The sequence below is a fragment of the Nerophis ophidion genome, linkage group LG21 (assembly GCF_033978795.1).
Source record: "Nerophis ophidion isolate RoL-2023_Sa linkage group LG21, RoL_Noph_v1.0, whole genome shotgun sequence".
Taxonomy (NCBI): Eukaryota; Metazoa; Chordata; class Actinopteri; order Syngnathiformes; family Syngnathidae; genus Nerophis; species Nerophis ophidion.
The window spans coordinates 16,242,255-16,266,382 of NC_084631.1; the positions used below are offsets into that span (position 1 = coordinate 16,242,255).

General features: G+C 38.4%; 1 protein-coding gene across 1 annotated transcript in view; it reads left to right on the forward strand.

Moving 5' to 3' along the window:
• sdc2 (syndecan 2) overlaps window positions 1–24,128 on the forward strand; it is a 127,212-nt gene that overhangs the window by 96,504 nt on the left and 6,580 nt on the right. The window contains exons 3-4 of the mRNA XM_061882057.1: window positions 8,119–8,291; window positions 14,002–14,140. Of these exons, the coding sequence (XP_061738041.1) occupies window positions 8,119–8,291; window positions 14,002–14,140 (312 nt within the window). The remainder of the gene's footprint in view (window positions 1–8,118; window positions 8,292–14,001; window positions 14,141–24,128) is intronic.

Consider the following 24,128-nt stretch of genomic DNA (forward strand, 5'->3'; position numbering starts at 1 on the left):
CGGCAGATCAACTGGTATAAAAAGGAGGTCCATCTAAAGTGAAGTAAATGCTGGTGCCAATATCTTCACATAATTATATGCGCTTGGCATGACATTTTTTGATATCAGAAAACTTATACTAAAAACGAATTTATTGTTCTTAATGGAAAGTCAAAAAGACAAGCGCTTGTTACTCTCGGGGTCTACTAGACGCTCAGGCAAATCATATGGTCTAAAAATGCATTTTTCCATCGGTAACATGACATCATCATGACAAGTGCGTGCTCTTTCAGTTAATTCGTGCGCATCTATACAGCCTGGCCCAATTTTTTATAATTGTACTTTTGAGGAATATACCTGATTGTGCATGAACTATTTCTGTTCAAAATTGTTTGAAATGTCAAATGTTTAAATATTAACTGTCAGTTTGCTGTAGTGTGCCAACCGTACTACTAAATGAGTACATATTTTCTATTGTTTGATTGAAAATAAAACAGTTTTTTTTAATTCTGAGACACAATTGTGTGAAAATCATGATTTTTTTTTTCATGCTTGAAATAAGAAATGATTACTTTAAAAAGGTAGTTTGATGACCCCTCTTTGCAGCCCTTGATATTCTAGTTTCAAGCATATTTTACTCAATATAGGTCACAACATCTCAGCAGCAAGCTGTAATATCTTACTGAGATCATTTAGGACCAAAAACCTTAAAACAAGTAAAATACTCTAGCATAAAGTTTGCTTAGTGAGAATAATTATCTTATTAGACAGAAAATAAGCAAATATCACCCTTATTTGAGATATTTCATCTTACTTAGATTTCAGTTTTTGCAGTGTGGACAGCCAACAGAGGATGAAAAATTATGCTGGCTGAGTCTAACCGTGTTTATTACAGATAAGTTAAACAATGCCTTTTCTAAATAGACAGCCACCACATGTAAGCCACTTAACATCTGGGAATATCGAGTGCTGCAAGATGTTCATGTCGCCAGCTACTGTCGTACAAACTACCTCCATAGTAGTTTGTACAAAAAAGAAATCAGCGCTGTCATTCAAAAAGGAACATTTTTGCAGACAAAACGGCGCAGCTGGAAGTGACTGTCATAAAGCGGCTTGAAGATGATCTGTAAAACATAATCTATGCAACATTTTGACCAAAGAACCACAATGACATATTATGTAGACCACAAGGAAGTGTGTTCCATTTTAAAAAAATGATAATAATAATGTTACCCCTTTAATGCGCCTTATTATCCGGTGCGTCTTTTGTATGAAAGTAGACATGACTATACCCGCTCATCGGCAGTGCACTTTATAATCTGTTGCACCCTATGGTCCATAAAATACGGTAAAACAATAAAAGTAAGATTATTATAAATAATACACTATGCACTAGGGGTGTAACGGTACACAAAAAATTCGGTTCGGTACGTACATCGGTTTAGAGGTCACAGTTCGGTTCATTTTCGGTACAGTAAGAAAACAACAGAATATACATTTTTTGGTTATTTATTTACCAAGTTTGTAAACAATGGCATAACATACATATACACACAGGGTCCATTGCCAGGGTTAATATATATATACATATAACATATATAAAATAAAAACTAAATAAGTTATGGCGTATAAAGTGCTTTTTTTGATTGATTGATTGAGACTTTTATTAGTAGATTGCACAGTACAGTACAGTACAGTACACACAATTGACCACTAAATGCTAACACCCCAATAAGTTTTTCAACTTGTTTAAGTGGGGGTCCACGTTCATCAACACCGCCCGCCGTTTTTTGTAGACATGTTCCATGAATATTGATGTTAAAGATTTCTTTTTTGTGAGGAAATGTTTAGAATGAAGTTGATGAATCCAGATGGATCTCTATCACAATCCCCAAAGAGGGCACTTTAAGTTGATGTGTAGAAATCTTTATTTATAATTGAATCACTTGTTTCATATTCAACAAGTTTTTAGTAATTTTTATATCTTTCTTTCCAAATAGTTCAAGAAAGACAACTACAAATGAGCAATATTTTGCACTTTTATACAATTTAATAAATCAGAAACTGATGACATAGTGCTTCTTTATCTCTTTGTTTCAAACAAAAATGCTTTGCTCTAATTAGGAGGTAGTTGATTTAAAAAAAATTTCACAGGGGGTACATCACTGAAAAAAGGTTGAGAGCCACTGTGTTATGAGAGTAGCGTATGTGTGTGTGTGTGGCCCTTTAATATGTGACAGCATGTGACGTCAGTGAGTGTGCGGGTGAGCAAGGTGAGGGAGCTGTAGAGCGCAGGAGTGGCTAGTGTTTTGTTGGAATGGCTGTGTGCAAAACCTCAATAAAGCCACGATTTGCATCTAATCGCTGGACTCTTCATTTACCCTGGAGTCCGGAGCTGTGGAGACCCACAGCCGGGTAGAGTGAAGGGTTGTGCACGCAAGGGAGACACTATGGAAAACGGAAGCAGGAAAGGTGCAACGCATGTTTGACGTGTTGACAGAAGCAGCTGCTGAACAATCTTGGCAAACCTCCGTCCTCCATTGTTGTATCGCGTAGCCAAAGTGTTCCCAAACGGGACATCTTAACGAGGCAGGAGGGTCTTCCAGCTCTGGCTTTAACATGTTGACCTAGCCTGCTAGCATGTCTACTCGTTCGGTAAACCTCCGAAATTAAACCGAAACCCCCGTACCGAAACAGTTCAATACAAATACACGTACCGTTACACCCCTACTATGGACACATGTAAGGATTGATATTGTTTACATTTGAACTGATATTAGCACCAAACTGGTGTGCCAGTGCTTAAACAATGCCTGAATCTATCCATCCATCCATCCATCCATCCATCTTCTTCCGCTTATCCGAGGTCGGGTCGCGGGGGCAACAGCCTAAGCAGGGAAACCCAGACTTCCCTCTCTCCAGCCACATCGTCTAGCTCTTCCCGGGGGATCCCGAGGCGTTCCCAGGCTAGCCGGGAGACATAGTCTTCCCAATGTGTGCTGGGTCTTCCCCGTGGCCTCCTACCGGTTGGACGTGCCCTAAACACCTCCCTAGGGAGGCGTTCGGGTAGCATCCTGACCAGATGCCCAAACCACCTCATCTGGCTCCTCTCGATGTGGAGGAGCAGCGGCTTTACTTTGAGTTCCTCCCGTATGGCAGAGCTTCTCACCCTATCTCTAAGGGAGAGCCCCGCCACCCGGCGGAGGAAACTCATTTCGGCCGCTTGTACCCGTGATCTTGTCCTTTCGGTCATGACCTAAAGCTCATGACCATAGGTGAGGATGGGAGCGTAGATCGACCGGTAAATTGAGGGCTTTGCCTTCCGGCTCAGCTCCTTCTTCACCACAACGGATCGGTACAACGTCCGCATTACTGAAGACGCCGCACCGATCCGCCTGTCGATCCCATGATACACTCCTCCCTCACTGGTGAACAAGACTCCTAGGTACTTGAACTCCTCCACTTGGGGCAGGGTCTCCACACCAACCCGGAGATGACATTCCACCATTTTCCGGGCGAGAACCATGGACTCGGACTTGGAGGTGCTGATGCCTGAATCCGTACTTAAAAAATGTAAAACAAGCAAATTTTTGTAGCAAAACAAAACAAATTATTCTATTTTTTTTAATTTTATGTAATTTTGTCACATTCAAGATGAACAGTGATTTAAATACTTCGGTGATACAAACTGAATGATAACTAAATATTATATTCAAAATTAAAATCTACAACAAATTAGTTATTGCAGCAATACAGGACACAGAGAAATTGCAAAAAAATATTGCTAATTCCGAGTGTTTGTGAATGCAACATCACTCGCGGTAACACTTCTTAATGGGGAAGTGCATTGTTGTTGTTGTGGCTACTGTCTAGCCCAGTGCCCTCGTGGTGGTATGAGTGCGCCTGTTATAATTTTAAGGTCGGCAATAAAGCTTCTGTCAGGACACTACATTACTTACAAGACGTTACTCGTACAATATCAACGCCAAGCAATCGTTGCAGGTTGCTGAGTGTGTGTTCATTTTGCACCGCTTTACCCTTCACACAAACAGTAGTGTCGTTATATGGAACTTATTGGCATATTGCTTGCTTGAAATATGTATTTTGCTTTCGGGTTGTATGGTATAGCGGTACTAGTATAGTACCGCAATACTAATGAATCATATTCGGTACAAGACCCCCTCCAAAATTACGGGCCCCCCTTTTTTTAACGGGCATGACGGCGCGCCGTCGTCATGTCGTGACATTGCTGGTTTTACGAGCATAGGAGCATGTTCGGCAGTGCACAATCACAGAGTACTTAAAAGCAGACACAGTGTGTTGACAGGAAAGAGTGAACGGACGCATTTTGGCTTAAAAACTAATGATAAAGGTTAAAGCTATAACACTGAAATGCCCTCAGGAAAAAGTGATTCAAGACATGGCTAGCGAGCCAGCTAGCTAGCGGCTAACATCCAGCCGCAGTCGGCAGTTTTAGCTACCTCTAAATCACTAATCCTCGACTCCATGGCTACTTTGATTGATTGATTGAATTTTTATTAATAGATAGCACAGTACAGTACGTATTCCGTACAATTGACCACTACATGGTAACACCCGAATAAGTTTTTCAACTTGTTTAAGTCGGGGTCCACGTTAATCAATTCATGGTCAAAGTTTCTTACAAGTATCATTCCTGCAGGATGAGGAATGGCCAATCATGCGTCACGACACACTGTAGCTCACCGGCGTCACAATGTAAACAAACGCCATGGGTGGATCTTCACCTGACATCCACTGTAATGATACCAAGTACAGGACTGTATCTAGTCGATTCTATTAGGATTATAGCTATATTTTGCAGCATCACAAAATCTTTTTAGTTTTAAAAACAATTATATTTTGTTAATAAACTTAGGAATTACATCCCTGGACACATGAGGACTTTGAATATAACCAATGTATGATCAAGTAACGACTTGGTATCGGATCGATACCCAAATTTGTGGTATCATCCAAAACTAATGTAAAGTATCCAAACAACAGAAGAATTAGTGATTATTACATTTTAACGTAAGTGTAGATAGAAATTGTTAAAAGAGAAAGTAAGCAGATATTAACAGTAAATGAACAGATAATTAATAATACATTTTCTACCCATCCATCCATTTTCTACCGCTTATTCCCTTTTGTGGTCGCGGGGAACGCTGGTGCCTATCTCAGCTACAATCGGGCAGTAGGCGGGGTACACCCTAGACAAGTCGCCATCTCATCGCAGGGCCTCATTTTCTACCACTTGTCCTAAATAATTTTGACAAAATAGTAGAATGGAAAATGACACAATATGTTACTGCATATGTCAGCAGCTAAATTAGGAGCCTTTGTTTGCTTACTTTCTGTCATGTTTTGTGCTCATATATTGTTTAGCTATGTTCTGTTTGGTTAAAACTCCATTAGTTCCTGTTTTTACGCATCCGTGTCGGTTTTGTCACCATGACGACCATTAGTTTCACCTGTCTCACGTGTTGGACTCATGCACCTGTTTTCAATCTTTACTCGGTTGGTAGAGTGGCCGTGGCAGCAACTTGAGGGTTGCAAGTTCGATCCCTGCTTCCGCCATCCTAGTCACTGCCGTTGTGTCCTTGGGCAACCCACTTTACCCACCTGCTCCCAGTGCCACCCACACTGGTTTAAATGTAACTTAGATATTGGGTTTCACTATGTAAAGCGTTTTGAGTCACTAGAGAAAAAGCGCTATGTAAATATAATTCACTTCACTTCACATGACTATTTAAGCCTGTAGTCGGCCTGGCGTCATCACTCGTTCTGTGCTCATTCCATGCCATAATTCCATTCTCGTTCCATGCTTTTCCAAGTAAGTTTTTGTTCATTCATGTCACGTTTAGCGAGTATTTTGTTTCTTGCCCATAGTCTACGTTAAGTGTAAGTTTTGTTCCTTAGCCAAGTTTTTTGTCTCCGCCTCGTGCGCGCCTTTTGTTTACACTTTTATTGTACAAACCCCGTTTCCATATGAGTTGGGACATTGTGTTAGATGTAAATATAAATGGAATACAATGATTTACAAATCATTTTCAACCCCTATTCAATTGAATATGCTACAAAGACAACATATTTGATGTTCAAACTGATAAAACATTTTTTTTTTGCAAATAATCATTAACTTGAGATTTTGATGCCAGCAACACGTGACAAAGAAGCAACAAATACTGATAAAGTTGAGGAATGCTCATCAAACACTTAGTTGGAACATCCCACAGGTGTGCAGGCGAATTGGGAACAGGTGGGTGCCATTATTGGGTATAAAAACAGCTTCCCAAAAAATGCTCAGTCTTTCACAAGAAAGGATGGGGCGAGGTACACCCCTTTGTCCACAACTGTGTGAGCAAATAGTCAAACAGTTTAAGAAAAATGTTTCTCAAAGTGCAATTGCAAGAAATTTAGGGATTTCAACATTTACACACGGTCCATAATATCATCAAAAGGTTCAGAGAATCTGGAGAAATCACTCCACGTAAGCGGCATGGCGGGAAACCAACATTGAATGACCGTGATCTTCGATCCCTCAGACGGCACTGTATCAAAAACAGACATCAATCTCTAAAGGATTTCACAACATGGGCTCAGGAACACTTCAGAAAACCACTGTCACTAAATAAAGTTTGTCGCTACATCTGTAAGTGAAAGTTAAAGATGTACTATGTAAAGCAAAAGCCATTTATCAACAACATCCAGAAATGCCGCCGGCTTCTCTGGGCCCGAGATCATACAAAATGGACTGATTCAAAGTGGAAAAGTGTTCTATGGTCAGACGGCTCCACAATTCAAATTGTTTTAGGAAATATTTGACATTGTGTCGTTCTGACCAAAGGGGAAGCAAACCATCCAGATTGTTATCGACGCAAAGTTCAAAAGCCAGCATGTGTGATGGTGTGGGGGTCATTAGTTCCCAAGGCATGGGTAACTTACACATCTGTGAAGACACCATTAATGCTGAAAGGTACACACAGGTTTTGGAACCACATATGCTGCCATCTAAGCGCGGGTCTTTTTCATGGACGCACCTGCTTATTTCAGCGAGACAATGCGAAGCCACATTCAGCACTTGTTACAACAGCGTGGCTTCGTAAAAAAAAGAGTGCGGGTACTTTCCTGGCCCAAATGCAGTCCAGACCTGTCTCCCATCGAAAACGTGTGGTGCATTATGAAGCGTAAAATACGACAGCGGAGACCCCGGACTGTTAAACAACTGGAGCTCTAAATAAAACAAGAATGGGAAAGAATTCCACTTTCAAAGCTTCAACAATTAGTTTCCTCAGTTCCCAAACGTTTATTGAGTGTTGTTAAAAGAAAAGGTGATGTAACACAGTGGTGAACATGCCCTTTCCCAACTACTTTGGCACATATTGCAGCCATGACATTCTAAGTTAATTATTTCCACAAAAAAAAAAAAATTATGAGTTTGAACATCAAATATCTTGTCTTTGTAGTGCATTCAATTGAATATTGGTTCAAAAGGATTTGCAAATCATTGTATTACGTTTATATTTACATCTAACACAATTTCCCAACTCATATGGAAACGGGTTTTGTAATAAATATATCATGTATTTACCTTCACGCCATGTCTGGTCCAGTTCTGTTGCATCTCGGGAAAATGATCCACGCAGTAAACTGCCTCATAGTCCACTGTTTGACACTTTCTAATAAAATAAACTTTTTCTGGTATGTTCACTCTTTTGTTTAAAGACATAATTTCAATAGGAAACATATGTTTAATGTTTTTGTTAAAATAAAGCCAATAATGCCATTTTTTGTGGTCCCCTTTATTTAGAAAAGTATCGAAATACATTTTGGTACCAGTACTCTATTTCGCTATACACACATCTTGTTCTGTGGATGTAACAGCTTTGCTCAAGAAGCTACTCGGGTCCTACACAGTTTCATGCATGTGGCGAAAGGCGCTGCTCATTACGGGCGTCAGTTCGGCAGACATCATTCTGACACTGGTGTCCAATGGGCAGCCTATAACAGATTCAGCTCGACAATGACAAAGACCACCGCATAAGTGTTTCACAAAAGGTTTAGGAAGGGTTAAATCATTTACTAATTGTCTTCATTTTTCTCGGCCTTTCCCCTCAGGTGGTGCTGAAGAGGTGGCTGAAGAAACCGTGACTGTCAGTATGGTTTATATCGCACCCAAAGCAGCAGAACCCACCAAGGACTCCACCAAAGATTTCACACCCAGAGTAGAGACAGCTACGGTCAGGGAAAAGGCCAGAGAGAGCACACCGAAGAAACCAACCAGAACAGAGGTGAGACCACAAAAACAATAAAAAAAGTGACATAAGTTCATAATACAACATTTTACCTTCCTGTAGCCATACTGTTGTTGTGTAACTAAGAGTGCACTCATACCAGGCAATCTCTACCATACTCAATCACGCAAATTTTGATTGTTTGGCGAGTGATAATCATCCATCAGCTTTTGATAATACTGTATGTACATTTCGTGTTGTACTTTATGAATGGGGACACATTTTCTGGGCACACATAACTATGCTCAAATGATATGTATCCTCTTGATCTTCATGGATGATTAATGAAATGAGTCCAAATTTACAAATTTTGTTGTAGAAGATGCTACATATGTACAGAAAAACACACGACGTTAGTACATCGGTTGAAGAAAATGAGTAAATTACATTAATAACGTGCTGTAATATAGGGTTAGGCTATATGGCGTTTTTTTTTAATATTTCGATATTTTTAGGCCATGTCACGATACACGATATATCTCTCGATATTTTGCCTTAGCCTTAAATGAACACTTGATGCATATAATCACAGCAGTATGATGAATCTGTGTCTCCATTACAACATTCTTCTTCATACTTTTAAACTTTCATGCAGAGAGGGAAATCACAACTAAGTCGATTTACTAAAAGTGTATTTATTAAACAATTATTAAGCAGTGGCAAAAACATTCATTCATTTCAAAACAGAAAGTGCATGAGTGTCAGAGACATTTTAAAACAAGCTATGGGTGCACTTTTGTGCATGATGTCACAATGATGACACATCAAAACAACACTAAATTAAAGTGTACTTTTTGTATAGAACGTCACTACAATAGTTAAAAAGAAATAAAGTGCACTTTTGTGCATGATGTCACACAAAATATTTCAATAACTGTCAAATAAAAATGAGCTGCATAATAGGTTCCTGCGGACGTTATCTCCTTCTGTTGTTGACTTTAGTTTTTTCATCCGGTGTTCATCTGTAAATAGTTGCTTCGACATGCAGAGTTTCAATTACTCTTCATTCTCTAGCGGGTGACTTTTCAAATGATGCTACATTAGCAGTAATGCTAATTTTTATAGCAACGCTTTTGCCGCAAAAATGTTGAACATTATTCCCGCTTGAAGCCAAACCACCGCCGGACGATGCACCCCGTGCTGTTTTTCTTGGTAAAAACCGTATTTTTCGGACTATAAGTCGCAGTTTTTTTCATAGTTCATTATGGATTGATCTTTCACAGTATCATGTTCTCATAGTCATCATTGTCACCGACGTCCCACTGGGTCATTATTGTCACCGATGTCCCACTGGGTGTGAGTTTTCCTTGCCCTTATGTGGGCCTACCGAGGATGTCGTAGTGGTTTGTGCAGCCCTTTGAGACACTAGTGATTTAGGGCTATATAAGTAAACATTGATTGATTGATTGATTGATAGTTTGGCCAGGGGTGCGACTTATACTCAGGAGAGACGTATGTGTGAAATCATTAACACATCACTGTAAAATATCAAACAATATTATTTAGCTCATTCACGTAAGAGACTAGATGTATAAAATTTCATGGGATTTGTCGATTAGGAGTGACAGATTGTTTGGTAAACATATAGCATGTTGTATATGTTATAGTTATTTGAAGGACTCTTACCATAATATGTTACGTTAACATACCAGGCACCTTCTCAGGTGGTTATTTATGCGTCATATAACGTACACTTATTCAACCTGTTGTTCACTATTCTTTATTTATTTTTAATTGCCTCTCAAATTTCTATTCTTGGTGTTGGGTTTTATCAAATAAATTTCCCCAAAAAATGCGATATATACTCGAGTGCGACTTATATATGTTTTTTCCTTCTTTATTATGCATTTTCGGCAGGTGCGACTTATACTCCGGAGCGAAAATACGGTAATTGTTCCTCCATTTGTTACCAGATTTGCACCTTCTCTCTCTTGTATTATTACCCGCACCACACCGTTATCATCACAGCTAATGTTACCATGTCGCTACCTTTCTGCTCCGCGGGAGCGTGTGACGTTGCACACGTGACGTGTGTAAGAAGGTGCGCTTGTTTTACGTATATGTGAGAAGGAGAGACAAGAAAGAGGGACAAACATGCAGTGTAATGCCCCGCAGTTAAAAGCAACTACGTGAGAACGTATACTCCAATATCATGATACAGTTCTTTTCTATATCGCACAGAGACAAACCTGCGATATATTGATGTCTCGCCCAGCCCTACTGTAATATGATTTTGATATTATTAAATCCATCTTTTGATAGATTGAACATTAACACCGAAGGGAGCATTTTAAAATTCTTCCAGACTTAATTCCGTCTATTTGACTAATTAACACTATCACATAATTTATTCAGAATGTATAAATAACAAAAATGTAAGATCGAATACTATTAACCGCAACATTTAGCCGCTGCCTGACCAGGGGTCAGAAAATCGGCAGAGACTCCTCCCACCCCCACCAAGGACTGTTTTCACTGCTAGACTCTAGAAAGAGGTTCCGCAGCCTCCGTAGCAGAACCTTCAGGTTCTGTAACAGCTTCTTTCCTTAGGCCATCAGACTCATCAAAATAATTCCGTCAATTCCCCCCTAAAAATGGATAAACTCGCTGGAATATAAATACAATATAACATACATCCATAAACGTGGATGCATAAGAAAAAGTGTAATATATTTTTCTGGACGGTAATCTATTTATTTATATCTGCACCTTATTGCTCTTTTATCCTCCACTACAACGAGCGAATGCAACACAATGTTGTTCCTATATGTACTGTAAAGTTCAAATTTTAATGACAATAAAAGGAAGTCTAAGTCAAAGTCTAAGTCTAACAAGGTATTCTGGGAAATACCTGCTTCTTAGACACATCCTCAGACTTCTTCCAGACTCAGCGGGAGACCACCGTAAATTGCACTAGTCCACCTCTCAGATTCCGATGTTTTTATCCGTGTATGAAATATCGTAGCTTTTGCTCTTATGTTTAAACGATGACGAGAAGATGGGTCGATCAACAACCACTAACAATTAAAATGAGTAACCAAGTAATCCGGTTTTCACCCGCGATCTAAAGTCTGCTTTAAATGTCCCTTTGTGCGATTGCATTTTTAAAACCCTTGGTTGAGTGCAATGGATGCAGGGCGTACCTTAGTGAGCCCTAAAATGCAGTCCGAGATTAAAGAGATGAAAACAGTGAATCCATGTGTTTAACACCAATAAAGTCGGAACACCATTCCCTCCATCAGCAAGCAGCACAGTTCTCATGGTAACAATGTTCACTCACACCCACACGTAGCTCATATTTAATTATTTGTTGTCAGTCAACGCAGTTAAATGTAAGCGCTTTAAATGTAAGAAAGGGTATGTGGATTTAATAGGCACAGACATATTAGCTTGTGTCATTAGTGCTTTTGGAAGTTGTACCTGACAACCAATCTCTGGCACATCCTGTAACCTGGTACCGTGCTGCATGTCGCTCGTGTGCCATGATCTTAATACACGACAGTAGATCCTACATCTGTTTGGGATTAGTTGTCAAGGCTTCACTAAATTGAGGCCTACCTGCTGTCTCGGACACAAAAGCGAGGGATAACCCTAAGTCCGACCTGGACTCGTTCCAGATGCAACTCTTCCTCTTGCCTACTTCGGAAGGTGCTTGAATCTGTTCAAGCATCCCAGTTTATTCCTTCGCCGGCCATTGAAGGTTGAACTTTCCTGGATTCAATGTTTGAGGGACGTTTATGGATAGTGCGGTAGATCTCGGTACCCAGCATGTATCCTCCAAACAAAATAAACGTGCATTGTTAAACTCTAAAGGCAATTCTGTTATTTGTATAAATATCCTGGTCATGGGATTGGATCATGGGCCGATATTTGCCTTTTAAAACTTATCGGCTAACGGCTGATGAGCTTTACACCATCTGTGTTGCAGTGTTTACATTAAAGATTGAAGATTTCTTCGAAAAGGATACACCCTCAAGGAGACACAATTACATTTCCATATTCTTTGTTACACATATCCAGGACTCTTACCTGAACTCTAATCCGAATATGAGAGGAAGCTGCAGCGAACACGTTATCCATTCACAGTGCGAAGCCACCTCTAATGTACTATATATATATATATATATATATATATATATATATATATATATATATATAGTGTGTGTGTGTATGTATATATACACATATGTCTGTATGTATATGTATATATATGTGTGTGTGTGTGTGTGTATATGTATATATACATATGTCTATGTGTATATATATATATATATACATACATATGTGTGTGTCTGTATGTATACAGTATATTTATATATATATGCAGTATATATATATATATATATGTATATATATACTGTGCATATGTATATATATATATGTGTGTGTCTGTATATATATACAGTATATGTATATATATATATATATATACACATATACACAAATACACCCGTTTGTATATATACATATATATATACATATACTGTACATTGTGGCACCTGATTCTCACCAAGACACAGGAGTAAGTTTGCAAAAAGCCGAAAAGGGCATTTATTGCACATATCTTTGTAGGAAGAGCAGGGTGTGGAATAATCAAACTTAAAGTGTCCATTAACAAACATAAATATCTCCCATCCGAGGCTATCAATCCTGCACACAGCACACTTCTTTACTTGTCGTAGTTAACCGCCGCCTCATGCACCTGACGAGTTGAGTTTATACCAAAAAGTTATATTTCGGTTTCATCTGACCACATGAAATTCTCACAATCCTCTGCTGTATCATCCATGTATCAATTTTGGTATAAACTCAACTCGTCGTGTTTGGAGGAAGAAGAATACTGAGTTGCATCCCAAAAACACCATACCTACTGTGAATCATGGGGGTGGAAACATCATGCTTTGGGGCTGTTTTTCTGCTAAGGGGACAGAACGATTGATCCATGTTAAGGATAGAATGAATGGGGCCATGTATCGTGAGATTTTGAGCCAAAACCTCCTTCCATCAGTGAGAGCTTTGAATGGTTGACCAAATACTTATTTTCCACCATAATTTACAAATAAATTCTTCAAAATTCCAACAATGTGAATTCCTGGATTTTTTTTTCACATTCTGTCTCTCACAGTTGAAGTGTACCTATGATGAAAATTACAGACCTCTGTCATCATTTTAAGTGGGAGAACTTGCACAATCGGTGGCTGACTAAATACTTTTATATATATATATATATATATATATATATATATATATATATATATATATATATATATATATATATATATATAAATATATATATATATATATATATATATATATATATATACATACACACACACACTCACATATATAACTATATATGTACCTTTATAAAAATGGGTTACTTTTATGTTTACTTTAGTTACTTGCCATAAAACATTTTCAGTTCCATAATGCAGTGATTTTCAAATTGCGGTACGGGCTCCATCTAGTGGTACGCCAAAGAATCACATGATTTAAGTAGTGTTTTAAAACACAGTGTTACTGTTCAAACTGTGTGTAATGTTACAGTGGCCAACAGTATTGGATACACTCGTTAAATAAAACCTCTGCCTTGCTTTTAATGTGTTTTTGGGCCTACTATGCTACTGTATTTTATTGTTTATTGGCACATTCTTAGTTATTTTGTCAACAAAGTAGTATAATATATCTACCCTCTTTTCCAATCCAGGCTCCAGTGCCTGTTACAGAGGACATGCAGAGGAACCAGATGACCAGTACAACTAGTGCACCCGGCTCGGCCCAGGAGCCCATTGAGCCCATCGAGGTCCGCACCGAAAGCCTCTTCCAAAGGACAGAGGTGTTAGCAGGTATGTGGCATACAACAGCAACACGTGTCAAACTTTTTGTGAAAAGAATAACATCACACTCCAATATCATAACATTTTACTTCTGGGTGAAATGTCAGAAATAAGCTAAAATGTCCTATAAGCTTAATTTCACCTCTAAACTTTTGATTGTCCAACTGTTTAATTTTTTATTACTTTTTTGCAAAAAAAAATTGCCTCCTTTAGATAGTTTCAATGTCAATCTAATTTGAAGTGCAATCTAAACAAATAAATGACAAAGGAGTTTAGGTTGCTGTTGTGTCAGCACATTGCGAGGGTGCTCAATCCTGGGAATCTCGCTAGACTTTTCCTTTAAGTCTCTCACCTGATCCACTTCTCCGAATAAATGCTTCTGATAAACTCTGCATGTCTTCCTCCTTGGGACCGTGCAGAGTTCACACCGTTGTGGGTGTTTTCAGGCGCCTGCTTCCTCGTTTGAGAACACAAACACCATGTGCTACGTCTGATCCCGTCTGTCTCCCCTGCATGGCGGAGTTGAACGCTTGATTAGCACCTCTCTTCCGCTTTGTTGTTTCTGGCAGCCTGGCTTGGCGTCGGCAGCTCGCCCCTTTTGATTGGCACATTGTCTGTATGTGTCGTGTCTAGAATCCAATTAGTCAGCTCCAAATAACTTCTTTCATGCAATATGTCACGACATAAATTATGTAAATTTGGCCAATTTTTAATAGTATGAGTTAGGGAGGTAACGGTATTGTAAATATGCAGTTTTAAAATAATGCCGTGACATGTGCCAGTGTCAAAAAAAACAAACTCGGTGTAGTTTTTTTCTGCCGCTTTTGCATTGGCCGGCCTGAAAATAAACTACAACTCACATAAGGCACGGCCTGGTGTAACCAGCAGTGACAGTTAATAGTTCAATTCTCAGTTAACTTTTCAGAAACACAGCGTTTTCCAAACTGATATATATAAAAATAAAAATAAAAACACTGCAAAGGACACTGCTTCTCAGGAAGTAACATTTGAACATTATTGTTTTACGATTCTTACACTGAATGTTTAAATTGTCATTTTAAAGACACTCAATAGTAAGTTTGTTTTTTATATTTGCTTTAAACAGTGGATGCACTTAAAAGTATATGTTTGGAATCATAAATATTTATCCTAAAACACATGTGTCAAACTCAAGGCCAGGGGCCCACATCTGGCCCTCCCCATTATTCTTCGTGGCCCGCCATTGCCCGGAAACAATGTGCAACAATTTTATTTCATCTTTATTAAATAATGTATCTAAATTTGGACCGAAAAAAGCACAGAGGCAAACAAATTTAGCCCTTAACTCAATATTATTTAATAATTAATAATCACCAAAAATTCTTCTTGGCACCGCTGTTGCCCACTGGGTCGAATGCAGAGAACAAATTTCACCACACCTTGTGTGTGTGTGACAATCATTTGTACTTTAACTTTAACTGAATTACTTGATGCAACAAGACAGTAGGAAAGGGATATTTAAAAGGCCCCATTCTTGGGTGGACCTCGCATGAGAGGAAGAGGAGGGGTTAATCATTTCGCAATGCAGTCCGCTGAAAATGACGGAAAGTACACAGGAACTGACGCTGTGGTCAAAGTTGGAATGGCGCCTAAAGTGGATAGTGCATTCCCCCAATTTGTCACGTTTCATGTGTCAAGTAAACCAAATAGTGCCTTCTCAATCCCGTTCCTACTGTATTTTTTGCCTTTGTGTGATTCAAACCCTTTTTCTTATGATAATTGTACACTAGCCGAAATTAAGTTGTCACTTTGACTTTTGACTTCAAAGCAGGTTTTCCATTAGTTTGTTGGTAAACAACGATAATAATTAAAAACAATAGAAACTGTGCAATATTTTCATGAAGAGGCCCTCCAAAGGCTTTGTTATCTGCGATGTGGCCCACGATGAAAATGAGTTTGACGCCCTTGTCCTAAACATTCCTGCCACTTCATTTTACACACAATGACGTTTTTACAAAGTCCTATTTTTGGGGGGGACAATCCCACAATAATACCGTGACAATATTGACCGTAAGATTTTGGTATCGTTACAGCCTTTGCCAGCGACTAATGTTCGTCAAGGTGGAAAGCCACTTCTAAGTCAGCAATCCTCGCCTCCATTGCTGCGGAAAATAAACTATTGTTTCTTTCAAGTAGTATTATCACCGGAGGATGGAAATTAGCTGAACATGCTACAAAACACAGCGTAGGAGGATTTGCTGACTGGTCACCGCGAGTTCGTCTCTTGAATGTAAACAAAAGTGGGTGGATCGATACAAAGTATATCATCATTATTTATAATAAAAAAAAAAATCATATTTTTGTTCTCAGGAAATAAGTCCCTGGACACAGTTGGCCAAAAAGGTATTTAAATCAGATATATTTTAAATATTCCATGAATATTGTTACACCATCATGTGTTTTGTCCGATTATAATTGAACTAAAAATTGACTTGGAAAATTTCAACAATAATGACCAATACTCCCCCTCTAACGACTTAGTGTTGGATCAATACCCAACTCTGTAGTATCGCCTAAAACTAATGTAAAGTATCCAAACAACACAAGAAAAAATTCTTACTATATTTTAACAGAAGTGTAGGTATAAACATGTTGCAACAGTAAGTAACCACCTATACCACTAAATTAGCAAATAGATTAATAATAGTTTTGAGGAAATGATGAACAGCAATATGAAGAGCTTTGTAACCCGTTTTGGAATTATTCCATTGGAATTTAAATACCAAATGATTGATTGATTGAAACATTTATTAGTAGATTGTACAGTTCAATACATATTCCGTACAAAGGACCACTAAATGGTAACACCCCAATGAGTTTTTCAACGTGTTTAAGTCGGGGTCCACGTAAATTAATTCATGGTAATGAACCTGGCCTCTCCAGGTTAGGAGTGGCTAATTTTTTTCGACTTAACCTCCTCCGGGTACTGCAGTCCTGAATATTGACGCTCGCTTGTTTTTCAACTTGTTTAAGTCGGGGTCCACTTAAATTAATTCATGGTAATGACATATTATGATTTACAGTACAAGCTAAACGTTTGGACACTCCTTCTCATTTCAATGAGTTTTCTTTATTGTCATGACTATTTACATTGTAGCTTGTCACTGAAGGCATCAAAACTATGACACCTGGGAAATGAATACCCCTACAGGTGACTACCTCTTGAAGCTCATCGAGAGAATACCACGAGTGTGCAATACAGTAATCAGAGCAAAGGGTGGCTATTTTGAAGAAACTAGAATATAAAACATGTTTTCAGTTTGAAGTTTATTAATTAACTCATACCATGTTTTGCCTATGGTGAAGATTCATATCCAACTTGGAGAATGCAAACCAAGTTTAATTAAATGGTCTTTTTTTCAGTTTGAGCACATAATTAGATAAGGCCCTTTAGTTTGACATTCGCAGGTGGATTGGATCACTTTTCATAGGAAAAGAGGCTCTATTTGGGACTTTGGAATGCAAAAGTGATAGCCGTATCTTTAAGAAAAGACTACCTGTCTGGCTCAAAGCCAACATTTAGGTTGTGACTTAAATGAGTTGTTTTGAAGACACTTCCAGATGAACATCTCCTTACATGGTCAGGTCGTGTTCTTCTGAATTAACACACACTCAGGCGCAGGAAGAAGGAATATAAGACTGTGGTTTGGCCTCTCCAGGTTAGGAGTGGCTAATTTTTTTCGACTTAACCTCCTCCGGGTACTGCAGTCCTGAATAATGATGCTCGCTTGTAATAAAGCAACTTCACCTTTTTTTGTTAAGTACATACAATCGTGGTCCAAAGTTAACATACACTTGTAAAGTTAATATTGTAATGGCTTTCTTAAGGTTTCCAATGATGTTTGCATCTCTTATTTTTTTGTGATGAACTGATTGGTGTGGCCAACCAGCTCAATTTTTGTTTCATCTGACCACATAACTTTCCTCCAGAAGGTCTTATCTTTGTCCATGTGATGTCAGATGAAACGAAAATTGAGCTGTTTGGCCACAATATCCAGCAATATGTTTGGTGGAGAAAAGGTGAGGCCTTCAACCCCAGGAACACCAACCCTACCGTCAAGCATGGTGGTGGTAATATTATGCTCTGGGCCTGTTTTGCTGCCAATAGAAACTGGTGCTTTACAGAGAGTAAATTGTACAATGAAAAAGGAGGATTACCTCCAAATTCTTCAGGACAATCTAAAATCATCATCCCGGAGACAATGACCCCAAACACACTTCAAAAGTTGAAAGGAATGGCTAATTCAAGCTAAAAGTAAGGTTTTAGAATGGCCTTAATGTGTGGACAATGCTGAAGAAACAAGTCCATGTCAAAAAAAAAACAAGTTTAGCTGAACTGCACCAGTTTTGTCAAGAGGAGTGGTCAAAAATTCAAGCAGAAGCTAGCCTGAAGCTTGTGGATGGCTACCAAAAGCGCCTTATTGCAGTGAAACTTGCCAAGGGACATGTAAGCAAATATTAACATTGCTGCACCTACACTATTGACCCAGCAGATTTGCTAACATTTTCAGTAGACCCATAATAAATTCATAAAAGAATCAAACATCATGAATGTTTTTTTGTGACTATGTGCGCCAACCACTCTTATCACAAAAAAATAAGTTGTAGAAATAATTGGAAACACAATACAACCATGACATTATGTTCTTTACAAGTGTATGTAAACTTTTGACCACCATTGTAACTCCACGTGTTCACTCATAGTGTGAATGCCTTCAGTGACAATCTACAATGTAAATAGTCATGAAAATAAAACAAAAACGCACTGAATGAGAAGGTGTGTCCAAACCTTTGGCCTGTACTGCATACCATTATCATCCAAGACGGCAATATTTCGATTTTAGCCCATAACGGCCATGCCTAATTACAACAATTACTCTTCATGCACTTCTTTAAAACACCCCATTCTTTGCACTTTGTTACTTTCCCCCTGACACCCAGCAGGCGAGCGCTCTTCACCGATTGGTCAGTCGATATGAGGAAAGAAAAGCAGAGTGCAGACGTGCAACAAATTAGGACACAGCATCGGATCTTGTGAAACAAGACTGTGGCGACCGGTTCGGAACATAAGTCCTGGCCGGGAGGTTGGGAGTTCCTTAATGAGGTCTGGGTGGATTCTATTCACGGTTAGCCCAAATAGATGACTTTGTACTAAAACTGCTTTAATATGAGTATGACTTGTTGTTTTCTTCCACCACCACATTAAATGCACATTAATAAGCACACTGAAACCTCATTAAACTGATCTATTCCACAGAGAGATGCTTGAAACAGGATTATGAAGAAACAAAACGCTTCTTATTGGTCAGACAAGTGCTGTATGCAATGTTTTTTGTTTTTGTTTGTAAGGCTTATTGCAGTTCCATTATAAATTGCCCCACAGACACTAGCTTTGGAGTTCTTTCTTGAATTCAATAGTTTCTCACCTTCTTTATCAAACTGCAACTTTTTGGGGCCCCATGGTGGTTATTTCGCAATCGTGTGCAATAAGAAAATAAAATCACAGACTTGTGGTAACTGTTGGTACGCAAGGAACTACAGCGTAGGGCTGCACAATATGGCAACAGACATACCCTATTTTTGGGAGTATAAGTCGCTCCGGAGTATAAGTCGCTCCGGAGTATAAGTCGCGCCTGCCGAAAATGCATAATAAAGAAGAAAAAAACATATATAAGTCGCACTGGAGTATAAGTCGCATTTTTGGGGGAAATGTATTTGATAAAACCCAACACCAAGAATAGACATCTGAAAGGATATTTAAAATAAATAAAGAATAGTGAACAACAGGCTGAATAAGTGTACATTATATGACGCATAAATAACCAACTGAGAAGGTGCCTGGTATGTTAACGTAACATATTATGGTAAGAGTCATTCAAATAACTATAACATATAAAACATGCTAAATGTTTACCAAACAATCTGTAACTCCTAATCGCTAAATCCCATGAAATCTTATATGTCTAGTCTCTTCCGTGTATGAGCGAATTAATATTATTTGATATTTTACGGTAATGTGTTAATCATTTCACACATAAGTCACTCCTGAGTATAAGTCGCAAAAACTGCGACTTATAGTCCGAAAAATACGGCAAACACAATTATTTTTTTCGAGGGCTGCAACGATTAATCGATTCAATCAAGTAGAGCAGTGGTTCTCAAACTTTTTCTTTTTCCACCAAATACCACTTGGTTGAAGTTTATATTGAACATCTACAGGGTTTCAATTTGATACTTCACATACTTCAATTTCTCTTAACAGCATGCCTTAAAAGGAGTAGGAAGAAGCACAGTTTATTTATGGGGCGGTATAGTTCGGTTGGTAAAGCGGCCGTGCCAGCAACTTGAGGTTTCCAGGTCTGATCCCCGCTTCCGCCATCCTTGTCACTGCCGCTGTGTCCTTGGGCAAGACACTTTACCCACCTGCTACCAGTGCCATCTGCATTGGTTTAAATGTAACTTAGATATTGGGTTTCACTGTGTAATAGCGCCTTGAGTCACTAAAGAAAAGTGCTATATAAATATAATATACTTCACATTTAATCCTACCCATTTTCCACTTTATAGCAATCACTAACACATACAGCCCTGGTCAAAAGTTTTTGGGTGTTTTCTTGTTTCTCGCGTTTTAGTTCTTGTCTTGCCCCTCCTATTTTGTTGTTGATTGTCATGTACGGATGTACTTTGTGGACACCGTCTGCTGCTCCACTCACTGTAAGTCTTTGTTGTTGTCCAGCATTATGCTTTTGTTTATTTTACAGTTCAATTTTAGCTTCGTTGAGCATAGCTATGCCTAAGCTTCAATGCCTTTTCTTAGCGGCACATGCCTTTTTTTTATTTTTGGTTTAAGCATTAGATACCTTTTTACCTTCACGCTGCCTCCCGCATATTGTGATAACGACAACAAACCATGTTCCTGACATCAACAAAGCAATCAGCTACCTCCTGCCACCTACTGATATGCCAAGCTCTAGACAGCACAGACACTCAAAAATGGCACATTTGCTCATTATAATAAAAAATATTTTCAACCCAATTAAGTGAAATTACATAATCTCCCACGGCACACCAGACAATATCTCAAAGTACACTAGTGGTTAAAAAATACTGATATACAGTGCATGTATATCAGTGACTATTTGCATTGTAGATTGTCACTGAAGGCATCAAAACTATGAATGAACACATGTGGAGTTATGTACTTAACAAAAAAAAAGGTGAAATAACTGAAAACATGTTTTAAATTTAGTTTCTTGAAAATAGCCACCCTTTGCTCTGATTACCGCTTTGCAGACTCATGGCATTCTCTTGATAAGCTTTAAGAGGGAGACCTGAAATGGTTTTCACTTTACAGGTGTCATAGTTTTGATGCTTTCAGTGACAATCTACAATGGAAATAGTCATGAAAATAAAGAAAACACGTTGAAATGAGAACGTTTGTCCAAACTTTTGGCCTGTATTGTATGTGGCCAACCTTTGGGGTGAATTAGTATTGGTAATGGATAGAGATGTCCGATAATATAGGCAGGCCGATGTTATCGGCCGATAAATGCTTTAAAAAGTAATATCGGAAATGATCATTATCGGTTTCAAAAACTAACATTTTTGACTAAAACGCCGCTGTGTACACTGACGTAGGGAGAAGAACAGCACCAATAAACTTTAAAGAAAGTGCCTTTGCGTGCCGGCTCAGTCACATATCACACACACAAGTGAATGCAAGGCATACTCGGTCAACACCCAGACACGTCACACTGAGGGTGGCCCTATAAACAACTTAACCACTGTTACAAATAGGTGCCACACTGTGAACCCACACCAAACAAGAATGACAAACACATTTCAGGAGAACATCTGCACCGTAACACGACATAAACACATACGGGCGGTATACCTCGGTTGGTAGAGTGGCTGTGCCAGCAACTTGAGGGTTCCAGGTTCGAACCCCGCTTCTGCCAACCTAGTCACTGCTCTTGTGTCCTTGGGCAAGACACTTTACCCACCTGCTATTGGTGCCACCCACACCGGTTTTAAATATTGGGTGTCACAATATAAAGCCTTTTGAGTCACTAGAGAAAAGCGCTATATAAATATAATTCACTTCATTACGGAACAAATACCCAGAAACCCTTGCAGCACTAGCTCTTCAGAGACGCTACAATATACACCTCCCCCCCCAACCTCCTCATGCTCTCTCAGGGAGAGTGTGTCCCAAATTCCAAGCTGCTGTTTTGAGGCATGTTAAAAAAAATTATGCACTTTGTGACTTCAATAATAAACATGGCAGTGTTATGTTGGCATTTTTTTTCCATAACTTGAGTTGATTTATTTTGAAAAACCTTGTTACATTGTTTAATGGATCCAGCAGGGCATCACAACAAACTTAGGCATAATAATGTGTTAATTCCACAGTATCGGTTGACATCGGTATCGATAATTAAGAGTTTGATAATATCTGAATATCGGATATCGGTAAAAAAGCCATTATCGGACATCTTTACTAAAAAGTTGTAAGGGGGGACCCTTACACAAAAATTTTAAAAACTGACTTGTTTCAACAGCTCAATACTGGTCCTGTAGTTCAGTGGTTCTCAACCTTTTTTCAGTGATGTACTCCCTGGGAAAAATGTTTTAACTCAAATACCCCCTAATGAGAGCAAAGCATTTTTGGTTGAAAAAAAAGAGATAACGAAGTAAAATAAAGCACTATGTCATCAGTTTCTGATTTATTAAATTGTATAACAGTGCAAAATATTGCTCATTTGCAGTGGTCTTTCTTGAACTATTTGGACAAAAAGATATAAAAATAACTAAAAACGTGTTGAAAATAAACAAGTTATTCAATTATAAATAAAGATTTCTACACATAGAAGTAATCATCAACTTAAAGTGCCCTCTTTGGGGATTGTAATAGAGATCCATCTGGATTCATGAACTTAATTCTAAACATTTTTTTTCAGAAAAAAATAAATCTTCATTATTATGGAACATGTCCACAAACAAATCTAGCTGCCAACCCTGAATATTGCATTGTTGCATTTCTTTTCACAGATTATAAACTTTACATTCATATTTTTTTTAAATATTATTCATAAAATATATTTCTAAAGGATTTTTGAATTGTTGCTAGTTTTCGAAGATTTTTAAAAAATCTAACGTAGCCCTTGGCATACCTTCAAGTACCCCCAGGGGTAGGCGTACCCCCATTTGAGAACCACTGCTGTAGTCGTAGGAGATGTCTCTAAACATCATCAGGAGTCCTGATAAAACCCGAAAATAGCAGAAAATGCATATTTTTGGAAAACTTTTTTTCGCTAAAATTTCGTAAGGACCCTTACACAAAAATAAATTAAAAAAACGGACTTGCTGCAGTAGCACAATACTGTTGCTGTAGTTGTAGGAGATGTCTCTAAGAGTGCTGATAAAACCCGAAAAGAGCAGAAAATGCATATTTTTGGAAAACATTTTTTGGTAAAATTTCGTAAGGACCCTTACACAAAAATTTTAAAAACAAACTTGCTTCAGCAGCTCAATACTGGTGCTGTAGTTGTAGGAGATGTCTCTAAACATCATCACGAGTCCTGATAAAACCCGAAAATAGCAGAAAATGCATATTTTTGGGGAACTTTTTTTTCGCTAAAATGTCGTAAGGACCCTTACACAAAAATTTTAAAAACCGAATTGCTTCAGCAGCACAATACTGGTGCTGTAGTTGTAGGAGATGTCTCTAAACATCACCAGGAGTCCTGATAAAACTTGAAAATAGCTGAAAATGTATATTTTCGTAAAAAAAAATTTCGCTAAAATGTCATATGGACTCTTACACAAAACTAAAAAAAAAACGGACTAGCTGCAGCAGCACAATACTGGTGCTGTAGTTTTAGGAGATGCCTCAAAATATCATGAGGAGTCCTGATAAAACCCGTAAATAGCAGAAAATGCATATTTTCGGAAAACT